At 36.9% G+C, this 19,599-nt stretch overlaps 1 protein-coding gene across 1 annotated transcript; it reads left to right on the top strand.

Annotated features, from left to right (window-relative positions):
• Window positions 1-6,608: 6,608 nt before the first annotated feature.
• Window positions 6,609-19,599, top strand: LOC106906954 (uncharacterized). Its single transcript, XM_088014591.1, has 4 exons — window positions 6,609-6,710; window positions 6,882-6,973; window positions 8,721-16,806; window positions 17,917-19,599. Exon 3 carries the CDS (start codon window positions 8,778-8,780, stop codon window positions 16,800-16,802), a length of 8,025 nt encoding a protein of 2,674 aa, XP_087870717.1. The 5' UTR covers window positions 6,609-6,710; window positions 6,882-6,973; window positions 8,721-8,777; the 3' UTR covers window positions 16,803-16,806; window positions 17,917-19,599.

The following is a 19,599-nucleotide window of genomic DNA, read 5'->3' as shown; positions in this document are numbered from 1 at the left end:
ACTGGGAGCAGAGAAGGAACAATTTTAATTTAAAATTTGGCAGAGATGGTGAGAGATTGTGTTTCTCATGAATTTGGGATCCTTGGTAATAATCCTCAAGGCCAGATTCTCTTTTCTTCTTCTTCTTTTACTAAGACATGTTGAAGCAAAGATACAATTATAGAAGCATTTGCCAAGGTACCATGTTTGAACACCACAGCAAAACCAAAAAAGAAAGAAAGAAAACAGGCAAATTTAGTCCTTATCTCTCAGTTTTATCAATAAATCCCACAGAACTTATTTATTTAATGGCAATTTTCAGTCAAACACCTTTTGCAGCATTTTGTTCAATGATGAACATTGTTGAGTCATTTTGTCACCAACTGGTAAATCCTGACTGGTAGGAGAGATGCTGCTGTTCACAGTTTTCTTAAGTTTTCTTCTTTGGGTCCAGACCTGATGGTCTGGCCTCCTCCATCCTGTCTTTGGTGGAGGCCAAAGAGAGGATGGAGGCCTGAAGGAGCTGGAAGAACAAAGTGGAGAAAGGGTGGAGGTGAGTTGAAGCTTGGCTGGTGAGCAGATGGAGCCGTAGATGGAGGGTCTTATAAATGGAGGCTTGCTTGATGATTGGAGACGATGATTGACTGATGCCGATAGGCTGCAGTTGAAGTTCATAAAGCAGTGAATGGATGATGCAGGTGAAGCTGAAGAAAATCTTCCAGTTTGAATTAATGCCCAGATTTCACTCTATCCATGTTCATCATGCAACTCTTATTTGGGGGTTAAATTTGGTATTAATCATTGATTAAATTACTCTAACTCCAAGTAACAGACTTGGTAGCAGAGACATGTGCAAGAAGGTTTTGTTTGAAAAAAAAAATAATAGAGTTTCTACCATTCACCTCTCACCTCAGCTGCTATCTGGCAGGATTTTTTAATTCATATCAGATTAAATTGTGTTAGACATTCTGCTGCAGCCTCAGACTGGGATTACATATATTACTCCATATATATTTTTTTTTCTGAAACATTTAGTGGGTACAAAATAGCACCAAAGAATTTATTTGAGATGCATATTTTAATATTTTATTCAAGTCATGGCCTAAAGTGACACCCGAAGGCATAAAAGTAAATATTGCTTTGATCTCAAATTTGGGTTTTTTGCTTGATCAGACAGATGCTTAGTTCTGGGAATGTGGGTTTAACAGCAAGCAGCAGGGAGATGTATTACCAAAGGCAGATTAATTAAAAATTTGGAGAAGATAAAGAGGCATTATAGTTCCAGTGGTTGTTTAGTCCGTCTCTAGAAAGTAGAGCGCCTTCATGCTAGTCACCTGTTGGTCTGCTAAATTTGTCATGTTGCTCCCACCTCTCAAAATATGAAGAACTTAGTGAAATCTCATTTTTTAAGAATGATTTTGTGGGGGGGAAAATGGAATCAATGTGTTATGCATAACCAATATATATCCTAAATTGTTTCAAGGAAGCATAATGGGTCCCCTTCAATTGTTTCAATGTTTTTATGCATCTTCCATATTTAAAAATTTTATCCATGTTAACAGGGTTAACAAAGCAAACCAGTTACCAAAAGTCAAGGCCTAAAGTGGTTCCAGTTGTCAGATGTGGAGTTTGATTAATATGACAGATCCAAGATAAACTATTGGAGAAAGTGAAGTCACAATTATTTCACCACAAAGTTTAGAGCTGACAAAAATCAGATTGTGTTTTCTCTTTTTCTTGAAAACACATGTTGAAACAGGGGCTTGGCTGTTTGCCTAGAGGGGCAAGACTGACTGGCAAAAAGCTAAATAGATTCCCAAGAATTTTCTCCTTGTGTAAGCCTTATCTGTATCTCAGCCTGTTAAAGTTAATAATGGTTGACTTGCGGTCAGCGATTCACACACCCTCTTTTGTGCAGAGACATGCAGAGATTTTTAAAGAATATGCAGGTGTTCAACATTTAAAAAGGGGCTGTCCTGAGAAAGTTTTAAACTTCAGCACATCAAGATAATGTTCATCAAGGTCGCTTGAATTAAAACGACTTCTGTTAAACATAAGATTAGCACATGATCTTTATCAAAAATAATGAACTGAATGTTTTACCCAAAAATCTAATTTAAAAAAATTATGAATTGGGAAAATTAAACCAGAGTGAATAAGTTACTCTTAGCACTCACTGGCAATATTCTAGAGATCCTGCTGCTGATCTATGAAATTTGTCAAATAGTTGCTTGAACAGAAAGAAAAAACTGTTTTACTGATCCCATAAAATAAAAAATAGGTGAAATGCATTTATCTCAGATAGAGTGGTCAGTCAGCGAGTTGTTTCCAAAATGTCACGCTGGACAAATCTAATAAGCATTAGTCCAAAAAAATTGTGACAAGATTTAAGCTGTCAGTGATCATTTTGTCAGTGAATGCTAGGTGTTGCTAAAGAGCAGCATTCCTTATTTTAAGCTTAACTTAGAAACTTTTTTTTCTCCAAAAATTAAAAGCCTTAGAATGTATAAAACAAAGGCTGTTTCTTTATAAATACAATTTCATATTCAAAAGTTATGCTGCTTTCAAGGCTTGACAAATCAAATCTAGGAGCTGCAGATTCAAGGCCAACTTGGTGTAAAGTGGTGCTAGTTTTTAGATCGGATGCTTAATATGACAGAATCAAGATAAACCACTAGAGAAAGAGAAGGCACACTTTTTTGTGCCTGTCAAGGCTTACTTGTTTTCCAGCTTTTTATTTTGTTGAAACAGGGTCTTGAATGTTTGTCTAGATGGGCCAGACTGGGCAACACAGAGAGGAATAATTGTCCAAAGATTTTGTCTACTTGTCGTCTTTTCATAAATAATTAACCAAAAAAAAGACTTTCCTCATAAGTGTGTGAACATTATCAACAATACTTAACTAGATGCTTTAGTAGATGTTGTGATATCTGGTAAAGCATCTGTTTTACTAAGTCTCACTTCTGCTCTATTTCCCCAAATTAGTCATAGTGTAGAAAGTAAGAGAAATTAGAAGAAAATGGAAAAAGGATAAATGAGACAAAATAACACACATAGAAGGAAAAGAGTGAAAATTGGTAGGGTGGATGGAAAGACACACCACAAATTGAGGAAAAAGATAATTCAGAGAAAGCAGAAAGAAATGATGCTGGGTAATATAAAATAGTCACCAGGGCAGAGGGTGAACAAGGACATGAACAAAAATAATCATAAAGTAGTATTTACACTTTACTTGGTTATTGACAGTATTACCTACCTTTCTATTTGTTCGGTGTCTAACCTGCATTCCAGCAGGGCTGTCAATATTTAACAATTCCTTGAGGAAAGTCTGTGGTCCATTGTATTCCAAAACGGCTCCTGTCCTTAAGGAAACTAATCTTAATGCTGGGTTGATTTGCAAATGTTGTCCTACTTCCATGCTGCCTTTCCTCTGTGAATTAATTACAAAAAGTTGCAGAAACCCAGCTATGATCCTGGTTGTGTAAGTTACAGACACCTTTGAGTTTGGCTTTCAAAAGCAACATTGAGATTGCTTTAGCTTATTTGATCTCAGTGCTACCTTTGAAACTGTGGATCACAATACTTTGTTAAATGGGCTGAAGGTTCTAGCAGGTATTTCTGGCTCTCCTCGAATGCCATCATTTTCCAGAATATGTAGGAACTTTGCATGCACATATTTATCAGTCCAGTTATTTAAAAAATTAACATGGAAAATTAAACCAGTGAGGAAAAAGTCACTGAATTAATATTTGGTTCTTAACACACTGTAGATAAAGCTCAGTGATTCAGGTCCTGCTGCCAATCCATGTAATGTGTTCAACTGTTTCTATAACACACAGTAAGAAGAAGTAGTTTTACTGATCCAAAAAGAGGAAAAATACCTTTAACTATATTTATCTCAGGTAGTCAGACAGACAGACCAGCCAAAAATCACATGAGCATAAGTCAAAAAAGGTTTACATATTATGATTCAAGTTGTAAAATAACATTTTATGTATTTATGTTAGCTGTTACTCGAGAGGAATGTTTCTAAATTAAAGCTTGATGTAGAAACATTAAAAACTTTAGATTGTCCAAAATAAGGATTGTGTTTTGGTATGTATGTAACATGCTGCTTTCAAGGGTTAACAAATCAAATCTAGGAGCTGCAGAGAGTCAAGGACAGGTTGGTGCAAAGTGGTACTGGTGTTTAGATTGGATGCTTGATATGACAGAATCAAGATAAACTTGATGTCCTAAAAGTCAACGTCTAAAGAGGTGCTAGTCACAGAGAGCGCTGTAACTCTAAAGGGAGGGGGAGAAACACTTCATCACACTGTTGTCACTAACAAACAACACAATCTGTCTTAATCTAGATTCTTCAGTTCCTGACACAGGGTCAAACAGAGCAAGTTGTACATCTTCACGGCGATGGTTTAACAGCTATCTGAGAGGTCAAAAAGCAGGGCGTTCTGTAGAGAGCTGCTGTCACTGCTCTTCTTCAGAGAGGCCCTCTGAGAAAGGAAATCAGAGTGATTAACAATACAGGAACATTTCTTAGAAGATATGACTAAACAAATAAGAGCAAAGCAAGAACATTATAAAGTTATAACAACATTTGATAATAATACAATTTACCTAACATCGTCAAATTTGACAAAGGGGATTTAGTTTTCCCTGAAAATACACATTTATGCTTGCCAATCCTCTCTGTCAGGGCAAGACCCAGAAAAACAAAACCATGGAGGATACGTTTCCAGGACAGAAAGATAAGGCAACCAAAAAAAACAAGCTGAACTGCTGAGGGCAATGAGTGCACAAAGGGTTTATTATAAAACCTGGAGATGACAAGGTGAAGATTGAGTTTCCCATCTTTCTTCTCTTGAGATGTGTTGAAACGGGGGCACTAATATTTGCCTGGAAGAGGATAACTGGACGCCACAAAGCCTGAATAGATGCAAGAAGAATTTTGTCTTATGTAAAGTCTTCAGCTAGTAAAATTGCTAACTGGCAGTCATTCGTGCATGGACTTGATTTTATCCAGGAACTTGCAAACACCTTTAAAGGCTCCGCTGCTCAGAGTTTAAAATAGGCCTGTATTGGTCAAATTCTTATTGAACAATACAAAAAATTTCATGAGGACCTGTTAAATTTATACATCTCCTGTCAAAAGCACAACCTAAGCTTATCTTAATTATACTCAGTTGATCTTGGAAGGTGTGCAAAAAGTCACATTTGGGGAGTGATATGCGTGAATTCGCTAATCTTTTGCTTATCATTTAGGAATCAACTAAAAATAAACACAACCGAATTTGTAAACGAAGTGTAAATGGACGATTCTCAATCAAAATTTCAGAGTAATTTTGCTTTTTAATGAAAAAAAAAAAAAATTAAAATATGTGAATGAGGACAGTTGTTTTGGAAATTCTGCCACCATAAAACTGTTTTTAGGCAACAGAATGGTGAACTGTGAACATGCATAATTTCATTTTAATCCAGTTGAACTGAATTTAGAGCTAGTTACTAAAATGAATGGCACGGGACTTTATCAAACATAAAACCAGCACATTTTAAATAAAGAACATCACACTGTACCAGTAATTTGATACATTCCCGCCCAAACAATGCTACAAGTAATCTAGCGCTATTCTGCCTGCTTCTGATTGTACTCAGAAGACCTTTTGACCTTTTTGGCAAGGAAGGGAGGAGGCCAGGTCATGATGAACTGAAAGTGATGCCAAAAGCATCTTTCTAAAAAGCAACTCCATAAATAGTATTTCCTCTCTAACGACAGCATTTTGTTGTTTTTCTTTCCGTATGCCATTCCTAACATTTCAGTACAAAATATACATCTTGACTCGCAGTCTCATCTGTTGGTTCCACAAATAATGGAACAACACATAGCTGAATTTAAATTTAAATTTTCTGAACCTTATCTAGGTCAATTTTACAGCTTCTTTGACATCCAAACTGTCATAGATCAGCTATTGCAAAATCTCTAAATCCCATTTTCCAAATAAGGAGTTGTGTATCCTATTTGATTCAGAACTTATCTTCTTCTATCTTTATACCCAGATCTGGTGACCTTATGTCCAGTTCAACCTGAGTGTAAACTTGTCTAAAGACCAAAAAGTTGTGAAACATAGCTTTTATTCCCTTTCATTTAATAATCTAATTTATGCAGGTTGTTGACAAAAGTTTTGATAAACAAATAAATAAAAGTTATCAAATTACTTTTGGTTGTTTATTCGGCCATTAATTTAAAAGTACTGGTGGGTAAAATCGACGTGTCATGCAGCAAATATAATGTAAAGAATGCAATTTAAATATAGATCAATGTAAAAACCAAAGCATTCAGTAAATGTTTTTGAACCTAAAAAATTAAGGTGAAAAAATGGTCAAACCTGTCCATGTCCAGATCTAAAAAATGGTTAAGCACTTTTTCTTTATGCTTTTCAACAATTTTCTAAATTGGGTAGGGCTGTCCCGAGAAAGTTGCTAAAATTTTAACCCAGAACAGGGATTACTATCCAGTAAAAGTTATCCTGAAATGTTAGTATTTGCATTGAGCAAACATATGTCACAATTAAGGTATTACATAAGTCATTTTCCTGCCTTGAGAGGCGTGGCTGGACCCGGCTGCCCTTTAAATACAGAAGTTGAACTGATCTATGCACATCACAAGAGGGAGTGTTCGAGTTCAAGTTCAAGTTCAAGTTCACTTGCTTTGTGCTCAAAGACTTCAGATGAAGGTATTGCAAAATGATTCAATCATTTTAATTTAATGCATGATTGCAAGTTGTTGTCAAACTGTCATTGCCAGATCAACAAAGTAGTGAGTCTGTCTGAAATGCAGTAAGAAAAGTTTGAAAATACAGACCCAAATATTTTCCTGTGCTGATTTACCTCTTCTCTCATTTCAGGGCTGTGAAGTGGCTTCTCTCATCGCTCTTGTCAAGCTGCACTTTCACAACAGAGGATCCCCTTACTGGGCTCTGAGCCAACCCATCTGCTGGTAAAATCATTTACTTTGCATCTTTTTAACATATTCTAGGTCTAGCAAAGTGCTATGCAAGTCATTTTTAAACCAGTTATTCACACAGAGCTTTTCCCCACTTTGTATAGAACATATATGTTTTCTATCGCCATGCATACGTTTTAAGATTTATTTTTTTAGAGGTGGTGCAGTATAATATGGTAAAAGACTAAAATCTGCAAAATAAAAGCAACAAACCACAGATCGTGTGACCGAAAGAACGGTGTAATAATTCCATCTTTATATTTACCTGAACGTATTACATTTATATTTTCTGTTACTAAACAGTAACCTCCTGATTTACTAATCATTTATGACTTATTTTGACTAGTCAGTTTGTCTCTGTAAGGAAGGCATCTTCAACATCCTATAAGATGTTCATACATGCTCACAATAAGATGAACTTACACTGTTTGTGTTTTGTCTTTTTTTTTCTATTAAATATTAGCCAGCAAAGTGAAAGCATTTCTTGAAAGAAACTATGGTAACACTTTATTTGAAGGGGGGTGAATAAGACTGTCATGACACCGTCATAAACATGACATAACACCTGTCATGAACAAGTATAAGCCTTCATGAATATTTATGATTGTTGTCATAAAGCGTCATTCGGTAAATAATGACACTTTTAATACAAAGTTGACATTATTCAAAATGTCTTTGTTATGACAACTTGACATTAACCAAGAAATCATTACTGTTTATACTTTACCTTTAATAACATAAAGTTACCTAATTTTTAAAGTGCAATCAATAATTCTTTTATAACAAATTTATATCAGAAATGATTTCTTGGTTAATGTCAAGTGGTCATAACAAAGAGATTTTGAATAATGTCAACTTTGTATTAAAAGTGTCATAATTTACCGAATGACGCTTTATGACAACAGTCATAAATATTCATGAAGACTTATTCATGTTTATGACAGCGTCATGACAGTCTAATTCACCCCCCTTCAAATAAAGTGTTACTGAAACTATTATGTCTGCATCAAAGTTTCACAACATTTTGTTACTGATGTAGTAGAATAATGCCATGGACATCCCTCTGTCACTCTACACCCAAACAAACATACGTTCACTCTTGTGTGACAGCTCCTAAAAGCTTGAATTCAGCCAGAAAGTGAAAACAATACAATATTGATATAAATCATTTTTGAATGATTTTGTGAAAGTTTGACCAATCTTGATCTATTGTGGGTTTTTCTATTACCAGAGGGGTACCAACAATTTTGCCCAAGTGTGTGTGAGGCTTGTGTAATAATGGAAAACATTTTTTTCAGTATGTAAACAGTTACGCTCATAATAATTTATGCTATTGTTAATTTTTTTTATTTGGTATTGCTTCATTACGTGAAGAAACCTTCTGCACTGACTCAGAAACTGCACTATTTCTTCCTAGCATGGAAAGAAAAAATCTTTTTTTCTATTGAAAAAATAAAACACTTTGATCAGCAACAACAAACCAGGTGTGGTATGAACTGACACAACTGTAGTTCTTTATAGCTCAAAGCTGTCTATGACAAAATTATGTATTTCATTTCAGATTCAAAGTAATTTAATATTAATTTAAAAAATTGTAAAAACCAATATTAGTTTTAATGAATTAGTTTAGGAAAAGTTCATTAAACACAAAAAAGTATATCAGAAATAGTTTTTGGACAAAACCAGAAAATACATGTAATTTCGTAATGTAACAGATGTTTTTTTCCTTTTTATTTTTCAGGTAAGACACCTGTTGCACAAGCTGACTGCTACGTAAGTTGAAAATAAACTTTTAAAAATGGGAAACGTACCATCAGAAGCGAACATGGGTGACAGCCTCAGGTGCTGCAACTGTAACAGAGTCTTGCCTCCATGTCGGTCCTTCGATAATTTAAGACAAGATGTCATCCATGGGCTGCATGTGCACGTGTTCAATGGAGGGGAATACTACAGACAAGTTGGCTATAATAATCTATACCAGTGTCCAGATTGCTTTTATAAGCCAATCAGAGATGCAGAACGCAGGAGGGAAGAAGAAGAAAAAAGAAGAAGGGAGGAAGAGAGAAGGAGGGAGGAGGAGAGGAGAAGAGAGGAGGAGCGTAGGAGGGAGGAGGAACGGAATAGGAAAGAGGAAGAGAGAAGGAGAGAAGAGGAGAGGAAGAGGCAAGAGGAGGAGAGGAGGAGAGAGGAGCAAAAAAAGACAGAGGAAGAGAGAAAAAGGTTAGAAGAGGAGAGAAGAAGACAAGAAGAACAAAAAAGGAAAGAAGAGGAGAGAAAGAAAGAGGAGTTGAGTCAAAGAATATCAGAATCAAAGGAACGAGCCAAAGAGCAGTATGAGAAACAACAGAGAAGTAGACAAGAGCAGCAGTCCAAGCATAACGTTCTGATTGGGCAGTTGGATGAATTTGAAGCTGATTATACGTCTTATGGGGGAAAAGATGAGCTTCTAGAAATCCTCTCTCTGAAATGCAACATAGAAGCTTCTGATCTCACTCTCACTGCTCCAAAAGCTGATCTGCTGGGTAAGATCCTTTCAGCTCTGGACACACTCCTGTTTGATGAATGGATAAATGATCCTCCATCCAGCAGCACCCTGCAGCACGCTCAGGTATACATCACAGAGCTGTGTGCGCTGTCTGTGGAAATACCAGAAGAGGTTTCTCGAGAAAATATCTCCAATCATGTGCAGTCCTTAGTTGGGTCCTTCAGCCAATCAGCATGTAACATTTCTGAGAGTCTTGAGTTGACCCAAGCCTTGTATCTTACTCTGATGCACTACATCGGTGACCAGGACAAATCTGATGCTGATGCGGTCATTATAGCAAAGAAATGGGCCAAGGAAGAGCTCACTATTGAGCAGCTTTTTCCTGTTGAGTTCCTGAGCATCCTCATTTCATCAATGCATGGTACAGTTGGCAAAGCCTCTATGTTTATCTTAAAAATGGAAATTCAATGTCTGAAACTTCTAATGTCGACTCTTGTCAATCTGAACGGTAAAGAGAGCCACTCTGCATCAACTGAGATGATCCTTGAACTTGTAGAAATAGACCAATGGACACCAATGGAGGCAGTGAATCTGCTCAAAGCACTCTCATTAAAATGCACTGAAGATGTTTCAGTAGCAAAAGTCCTAAAGTTGGTTGAGGTTTATGACATATCACCAAGCTGGACGGATGATGCTGGACACTCTCTTATTCAGGCTCTTGACAATGCTAATTCAGAAAGTTTCTATCAGGATTTTCATAAGATTCTCAAAAAGAGGGATGAAAGCAATCTAGACGCAGCTCTAGCAAACATAAAAATGTCACAGAAGTTGGATGATTCCAGGATTAAAGAAATAAAAGAAGTAATCACTGGTGTTTTCCAGTTTTCAGAAAATGCTCCCAAGGGACCTATAAATTTTAAAACTTTTGATACAAAGAATCTACAGAACTGTCTGTCTCAGCTCTGCAAAGCAGTTTTTGATGCAAAGAGTTGGTGGCCCACAGTGAAACACATGGTGCAGTGGTGTGTGCTGGTGCTAACCGGGAAGACAAACATACCACAACTGGTTTCTTCTGAAGATCCGTGTGTCATTGCCCTGTTTGCTGCAGCACAATTCTATATGGGGAACAAAATGGACATTATGCTAAACTCTGACAATGACACTGAAACTCAAGTTAAGGAATGGTCTGATTTCTACAAGAACCTTGGAATATCTGTCAGAACAAATATCAGGAAACAAACCGACACATCTTTTATGACGATCTATGAAGCTGATGTCATCTATGGTACACTTCAAGACTTTTTGTCTGACTACTTCATGTACTGGAAAGAGGTCATTGAGACCCAGATTCCTCATCTCAGACGAGGCTTTATCATTGAAGAAGAATGTCTTCTGGCATCACAAACTCCTGATCTGCCAAGGCTCAAGGATAGTGAATCCCTTGCTTGTTCTGCAGAAGCCCTGCAAGACCTTATGGGAAGATTACAATCAGAAAACATGGAAGACAGAGAGAAGTTCATCAAGGCCATTTTTCAAGCTTTACAGTCAAATTTAAAAGAAAGTCAAAGTACAGAAGCAAAAATTGTAAAAATCTTTAAGAAGATTAGTGGAAAGGAAATTCTTCCTAAAGACATGTTCTGTCTGACGTTTCTTGAGAATCTCCTCAAAGTGGTTACCAGTGAAAATGAAGGTGGAAAAATTATGACTTCCACTGCTGAAACATGGTGCTTTGAGAGCATTTTGGCATCTTCAGAGCAAATTAGAGCCTCAAGTAAAGAAACCACTGAAGTCTTTCAAATGGTTTCAAATCTTGGTGACAAACATCTTTGGTCACCACTGGAACTTTTAAACCTTCTTGGAGCATTAATCAATCACCACCATGGTGAGGGATGCATTTCAATCATGAAAATTTTACATTTGCTGGAAACATATAGGGTGTCTTCCAAGTGGACAGATGAGAAGAAACAATCTGTCATTAGTTTACTAGAGTCATGTAAAACAGAAAATCTGATCCAGAATTTAGGGAAAAGCCTTGGAGATGAGAAAATAAAAAACATTGGCACCCTTATTGATGAGATAAGACAGATGGAAGACATTGATGAAGAAACACTGAACAAATCGTACAAGATAGTAGCTCATGTGACAGAACTAATCGAAAAAGAAGAAATCAAAAAACACAATGACATAAAAAAGGCTAAACAATTAAGCCACAGCACAGAAATAGCTGATCTTCAGGAGGTCTTGGCAGTGTTATGCAATGCTGTTAGTGTTGACAAGAAGTATTTCCCCAGAGCCACTCAGATGATAAGCTGGTGTCTCTTGGCCTTGTCCAACACTGGGAAGCTCCTGGAAATGGGAACTGGAGAAGGAAAGTCTTGTGTCATAGCAATGTTTGCAGCACTGCGTGTGTTTAGGGGTGAAAAGGTAGATGTGGTGTCCAGCTCTTCGGTTTTGTGTCAAAGAGATGCGGCAGAATGGGAAAACTTCTACAAGGCCTTTGGCATTACTGTTGACTCAAACACAAATAAAATTGACGACAGCAGTAGAAAGGAATGCTACCAAAAAGACATTATCTATGGAACTATTGAAACCTTCGCTGCAGATCATCTTCGCCAGATATTTGAGATGAAAGATGTGAGGCCTGATCGCAGCTATGAGTGCATCATCATTGATGAAGTGGATTCTCTGCTGTTGGATCAAGGAGTGCAGCTGACCTACCTGTCCAGCCCCCTGGTCTGCATGGAGCACCTGAATACTATTCTAGCAATGATCTGGGGACACGTCCAACAGTATGGCTTCCTGACATCAGAACACCAGACATTTGTCCAGGGTCCACCTGCTTCATTCTTCAGGGCCATCTTTGACTCAATAAACACAGAAGAAAGTGAAATTAATGATCCGTTGGACATTTTACGTATTGCAGAAGAAACCAAAACTGTACCAGAGGGATTTACAGAGGACATCCATAAGGGAGACAAGAACGATATTGTTAAAAAGCTGAAAATTGTGAGTCAAGATGCTGTGATAAATTTTTTTGAAGAAATGGAAGAGTATGTCCCCTACGGTTTTACAGTTTATACATTAAATGACGAAGGACTGCTTTGTCCAAGAAAACTCAGTCCTTACAACACAAATCAAATACCAGACCTAAAGTTTCTTGTCTTGGGTGAAGGATTGTGTTGTCCTCTCTACGACTCAGAAGAAGTCCTCATCAAGCCCATTGCAGAGTTAATCTCAGAGAAGATTCAGTACACTCCCTGCACAGACAATACAGACAAAATCAGCATTCCTGGATTCTTGAGGAATCTCATTGAGACCAAAATGTCTTTGTGGGTGGAGAATGCCTTTCTGGCAAAGCAGTTGAAGGAAGGACGAGATTATGTTGTTGAAAATGAGAATGTCTGTCCAGTAGACTTCAGATCCACTGGTATCATTGAAATGAATAAGAAGTGGGGTGATGGTCTGCAGCAGTTTGTGGAGATTAAGCATCAAGTCAAACTGAGCACAATTTCAGCAGTGACAAACTACATTTCTAACATCTCCTTCTTCCAAAAGTACCATGGTAAAATATATGGGACTACAGGAACACTTGGTACTGAAAAGGACATTCTGTTTTTGCAGGATTTATATCCAAGCCTGTCTGCATGCAGAATGCCAACATTCAACAGGAAGAAACTATATGAGGTCAAAGGTACTCTGAAAAAAACTTCTAAAGAGTGGAAGTCAGAAATAAGAGGAGTTGTCATGTCTCAGATTTCCTCAAATTCATACAGAGAGGGAAGAGCCGCCTTGGTGATCTGTGAAACTATCAACAGAGCCAAAGAGATCTATGAAGAACTGAAAAGCAGCATTAAAGGTGAAATCATCCTCTACAGTCGCAGTGATAAAGAAAGTTTGAGCAAAATAGACAAGGAGCTGGAGTCTGGGGATGTTATTGTTGCCACAAATCTTGCTGGTCGTGGCACAGACATTAAAGTGTCCAAAAAGGTGAACAATAATGGAGGATTATTTGTTATCCTCTCCTTCCTCTCTGAAAACACCAGAGTAGAACTCCAGGCTTTTGGTCGAACAGCACGCAAAGGGAAACCTGGATCTGCTCAGATCATCGCATGCACTGAACACCTGCAGCATGACTTCAGGTCAGCAACATCTCTGGAGGAAGCCAAGAGCACGAGGGACAGACTTGCAGCAGAAAAGATCAGTTCTATGATGAATGACGTTTCTGAGATGAATTTGCGTGAGGAGCTGTTTTCAGAGTACTGCGAGACTCTTCACGATATTTACAAGAAAACAGATGGAGATGATAGAAAAGTTATTGTTGCCATCATGAATGAGTACTGGGGGATCTGGCTGCAAATTAAGTCAGAAGACATCGAGCAGCGGAAGAAAAGTGAACTTCAACAAAGTCTAAAGCAGGATTTGTCTGTGGCAAGAGAACAGTCTTCATCTCAAACTTCCCCATGTTCAAGCATTTATCACTACATCAATTTTGGAAACATTTCATTGGATGATAAAAAATGGGAAAATAGTGCCAGGCTGTTTGATAAAGCCATGAATCAAGATAAAAGTTGGGCAGCCATCGCTTTTTACAGTCACGCATACTGCACTATTAAACTGTCAAAGGGAGACTATCTGACTCAAGCCAAAGAAGATCTACTAAAGGCACAAGAGTCCCTCAAGTATCTGAATGAAGAATGCATTGTCTGTTTGCAGTTCATTAAAATGGCCACTGTGGACTCAGGCAAAAGTGAACCATCCAGCCTTGAAAAACAGATAACATCCAAGTGCAGCATGTACAGGTTCTTTGATAAAAACATCACTGAGGCCATCCAAAAGATTGATGAAATCAAAGGAAGGGGGAGGGATGCAATAGCCAAAAAATCCCCTGTTTTCTCCTTGGTGTCGGATGCTGATGAAGCTCTCCAGTTAGAAGCTGATAACCTCTACAGACGTGGTCTAAAATATGTATTTTCTGTTGAGGAGAAGCCTCGTTTCTGCTGGGAGGGTCTGGTGGTTTTCTTGCTTGGAGTTTTGCAGATTGTTGCTGGAGCACTGCTCACTGTATTTACAGTCGGTACCTTGGCTCAAATAGGAATGGGTCTCATTACAGAAGGAATATCTGACTGCATAGAAGGTGTTACAGCCATGGTGACAGGAGAGTTCAGCTGGAAAGAATGGGCTATTGGAAAAGCCATTTCCATTGGTGTTTCTATCATATCATTTGGAGTTGGAAAACTAATTTCGAAGGGATTCAAGGCTGCCAAAGCTGCGTTCAAAGCCATAGGTAAAAAACTGAAGTCATTGCCAAAGTTTCTGTCCAAACAGGCAAAACAGAGTTTAAGCACCGTCACAAAGACAAACATGAAAAATGCTTTAAAACATACAGTAAAAACGATAGCTGAGGAAACACTGTTCTATGGACTTGAGAAAGCAGAAGAAAAAGTACTTGAGGAAATATTAAAAGGCATAAAAAATGAGGTAACAAAGGGAGTTGTTAAAGATGTGAAAACCAACCTGGAAAAAGAACCCCTGGCTACCTTGGTGGACAATGTTGCACTGTTAGATCTTCTATATAAAGAACAACTGCGTCTGGTCCTGGAAGATAAAGACAGAAAGAAAGATCTCCTTTCCATTTATAAACAGTTGGGGGATTCTGCACTACAGCCATTATATGCAGACCTTAGTTGGCAGAACAAGCTTAATTCATCAATCATCAAAGTGCTTGACAGCGCAACAGAAGGCACAAAAGGAAAAACACGTGCCATTTTGACAGGTATTCAAGTTACCCACCATGTTATTCTTGCAGGAGATGCCATTGGTGAAGTACTCACCCTCTCCAGCAAGTTCTTCTCAAACTTTGAGAAAGAACTGAACACATTTATCAAAGAAAAACCTTTGAAAGTGAAGCGAAATGAGCTAACTTTCTCAGAAACAGACATGCTGAAAAATTTCAAGCAAGACTTGGCCGAAACCCTCAGCTCTTTACTAGCTGATGCCTTGGTAGAGGTGTTTTACCAGAAGTTTTTCAGTCACCTTGTTTCTCGTGCACAGAACGAAGCACATGAGGCCACCAGACGACATGTCAAATCTGGCTTAAAGAGTGAGAGGACAGAGGAAAAGCTTAAAGCTGGACAACTCAACAACTACATAGTAAATATGCCAGTCAATCCAAATGCCAAACTTTCAGCTAATGCTGGTCGACTCGCAAGATCACATGCTGAGAAGATCAAGGACAACAAAGCTGCTGGTACTATTCTAGATATCAGAGTCCTGTCTGAAGCCACTGGTACCAGAGTTGTTATTCTTTCAGAAAACAAACAAGGAAAACTCACCAAGATGCAGGAAGTTAGTCCAAGTACCAAATCTGCTAGTGAAACAGTGACTTTGATCTACAGGCCAAAGAGCACCCAAAACCCTAATGGTCATTATGATGTGTTCATCGACAATAAGGCAGTGAGCATAGACAGTAAACAAAAGAGTTCTCTGTTCCATGCTATGGCAAGAGGCATGAAACCAAAAGCCAGTGATTCAGAGATTGCTTCTGAGGCAAACCACCTGAGATCTGTGGAGGCCAATATGCTCCTCAAGCAATCAGGGCAATGGGAACCTTTTATGAAGCGCAAAGAGTTGACGGAAACAATCAGAGGAGGAGACTGGTACATGGCAGAGGCCGGTAGACCAGAAAGAATTATAAAGGAAAACAAAACCCTGCTGCAGAAAATAGCTGGAAAGGTTGAACAATACAAAGGATATTTGAAAAAACCAGCAATTCCAGCAGTAGAAAAAACCGTCAATGCAAATCAGCAGCCTTCAAACAGTACCATAGTGGAAGCTAACAAACTGAACCAGAAGAGCAAATTGGCAGTGGCAATGTTGCAAGCGAGAAAATATCTGTCTGGCTCAGATACCAGCAAAACCTCTGGCGTGGAGAAACAAGAAGGCCTGAAGCTGCCAACTGATCGCAACCTTAAAGATGTAGTTGAGGATATATCTTCTCCAGAGCCAAAAGCTTTAAAATCATGCTTAGCTTCCATGATAAGCAAAGATGATGTTGTTGGAACCTTTAAACTGATGACGTTCAGTGCAATGCTCAGATGCCAGCTGACTGACACCAAGAATGTTCAAAACAAGAAGAAGAGCAAAACCCGGGTTGCCATGTTTGAGAAGAGTTTTCAAGAAAACAGCACCCAGATGGTGCAGAAATGGTACAGCCTGCTTCAAGACACGGGTGTCATGACAAATGACCATCAAACAACAATCATACAATGGATCAAGACCCAGGGCTATAAGGACAGAAATGATCCACACAGGAAACAGGTGTCCAGCGTCCTGTCATGAAGAGGTAAGAATATTTTAATATTTCTTTATGTTCTTTCAAACATTTGCTCACAAAAAAAGAGTAAACTAGAAATTTAGAGTAAGAGACATTTATAATTCTGAATTAATCTAATTTTCATGTTTTTTTATACTGTGGGTGGAAGAGAAACACATATTTTTGTAAATCATGTACTGTTAATCTCTTTAGTCTTTAACATTATTCTTTACATTGTTGCACTGATATTTTCTGAAACTCCATTTGAAATAAACTTATAGAAAACTCATTAAATTTCCCTGGTCAATAGACATAAAAATAAATAAAAAAATAAAACATAGATTATTCTTATTGCTCCATCTATCAAGTGTAAAAAAAACACAAATACCTTATTTTTTGTGTTTTCTTTAAATAAATAATCACTTAAATTTATGATGTAGTAACATTTTTGCTGGATGGCTGTTTTTGCTGAGTCTGTGGTATAGTTTAATTTGTATATTTTGAGAACTGTTAAGATTGAACATAGTTAAAATCCCTGACTGTTTTAACACTGTCAATGTCAGAAAGTTCAACTTGAGAAGCAAAACCAATCCTAACCTCAGTGAACTGCTAAATAGTTCACTATTGTGATAAGAAGTATCAATACAATTATGAGTATTGTTCACTGTATTTTCTTACACCAGCAGGGCTTAAATGGCACCAAAAATTGGCTCTGGAATCAACCACAATGCTTCATGGAGTATGTGAAGGCACACAACATACCAGAGGAAATGTGTGAATGTTGTGTTGCTTCAAAAGCTACAAGGAAGAGCGTAACCATTAAAAAAATGGATATAATCTCTCTTTACTTGAGACCTTCATCCTGGGAGAGATGGCCACAGTCTCAAAATTTCCATCTTAAAGTGAAAGTGGATGTGAAATAAACACAGCTAGAGACTTCTTTTGAGTTTTATGAAATACAACATTCAGACTAATAAACAATTATATGCATAGTAAGACAATATATCCATGTGAAATAAAGAGCTACTCAGCAAAGTGGCACAGTCTGAGAAACAAACAATTTCACTAGTGTTATTTATCTAGTTACCTATTTATTTCATATGCCACATTACTGACCTAAGTGTGTTTTTTTCCTCATAGTGAAACTCTGGATGATGCTGGTTAACGAGAATCAAAACTACTCATCACTTCCACCTGCCTGATCATCAAAGAGAGACTTCAATTAGTGACAATATTATACTGTCAAACAAATTCTACAGACAAATTTGGGTTATTTTTAATTCAGGTCTGTTGCAGATGTCCCTTTTGTCTGATTTAAACAATAGTACAGTTTTTATCTATTTTTGACATTCTGTCAAGTTTCTCTTAGTTTCTCTCTTAGGAAGTTAGATTAAGAAAAGCAAAACAATTTGGCTGTAATATTACTGGAGCTGAATAATTTACTTTTGGACATTTTCTGAAGTTAATTGTGAAATTTCCTTTTTGCCCACTAGAGATTTGTTTACATGGAGTAAAAAGTAAAAATGTATTTGATTTTACTCCTCAAAATATTCACACTTTTATTGTTTTATTTTGTTATGACTATATACAATTGGATTTTAGCAACTGTTGAAATTTAACAAAATCTGATTGTGAAAATGGCAAAAAAAGGAGACATGATGTTGAGATAAAGTAATTCTTTCTTGAAATATTTTAATAGTTTTATTGTTTTAAGTGCTGAGACTCTGGTTTTTAGGTGTTCAAAACAGAATCACATTCAAAATACAGGAATGAATAGATTCTTTGTTGTAAATCTTGACTAAAAACAACAGATACAAAATGTAGGTAAATTCAAGTGGCCATTGCTGATTATAATCTTGAAAATGGTGAAAATTCAAATTTCTTGCTTGATTCCATACCTTTTCTAGTGATAAAAATCATACAACCACCAGAAAAAAAGTTATGTTAGAGACTACAATATGTTATACCTATACAACATGTGTAGCTTTTTTGTGTTTTATTACATTTTAGTAAAGTTTTTAGTCATGTGGGGCTTTTGGTAAGTTTATTACTTATTTTTGAGGTGTCAAATTAACTAGTTGGTGGCAGCGGGTTTTGCATGTCTAATATCCTAAAGTTTCAATACCCTTACAATAATCCTTTTGGCTTCTTTTTTATATAAACATCTGCTTCAAATATTCAGATTCATTTTTGACCACCTTACCAAATGTTTTGGGTGTTTTGTTTATGGTGACAGTAATAACATTAAATCACTGATTATATTGCAGTCTGGTACTATAATGGAAATATATTTTCCTTTCTATTATCATTGTTTCATTATGAAATTTTAAAACTTGCTTTTACTCAATTTAAGAAAACATTTAGTACATTTAGGAAAAACTGAATAATAGTTCTGGATATTACTCTTTGTGGACCATAATTTACACATTTAATAAATAATTCATTGTGATAAAAGGGTTAAAAAGGAAAGAAGCAACAAGTTGTGTATCTTACCTAGCATGATAAAGTCACATTTGAACATTGTTTATTAAGCCAAAATTTTTAAAATTATGTTTTGTGCTTCTCATATCATTTGTTTAAAGCATGTTTTCCTACATCTTTTTTATTTTAATGGTGTTTTAAAATGGGGTCTTAATCAACCAATAAAGATGTTAATTGTTTTTCTTTAAATTGATGACAGTAATCTTGGAAAGACAAGGGAGATCGTATGCATCGTGGTGAATTATATAAACAGGATTTCTACTCTGAGAATTTGTACTCAGTCTTTTCAGTGTTAATTTCTTACTGGATTGTTGTGCTATAATAAAGGATTTATCCCTAAAA

This window comes from Poecilia mexicana, unplaced genomic scaffold, assembly GCF_051168715.1.
Source record: "Poecilia mexicana isolate PSO_F unplaced genomic scaffold, ASM5116871v1 scaffold_17, whole genome shotgun sequence".
Lineage (NCBI taxonomy): Eukaryota > Metazoa > Chordata > Actinopteri > Cyprinodontiformes > Poeciliidae > Poecilia > Poecilia mexicana.
This window is presented reverse-complemented; position numbering and strand designations above follow the sequence as displayed.

Coding starts and splice junctions, on each gene's coding strand:
- LOC106906954 (XM_088014591.1), top strand. CDS start 8,778: ATGGGAAACGTACCATCAGAAGCGAACATGGGTGACAGCCTCAGGTGC.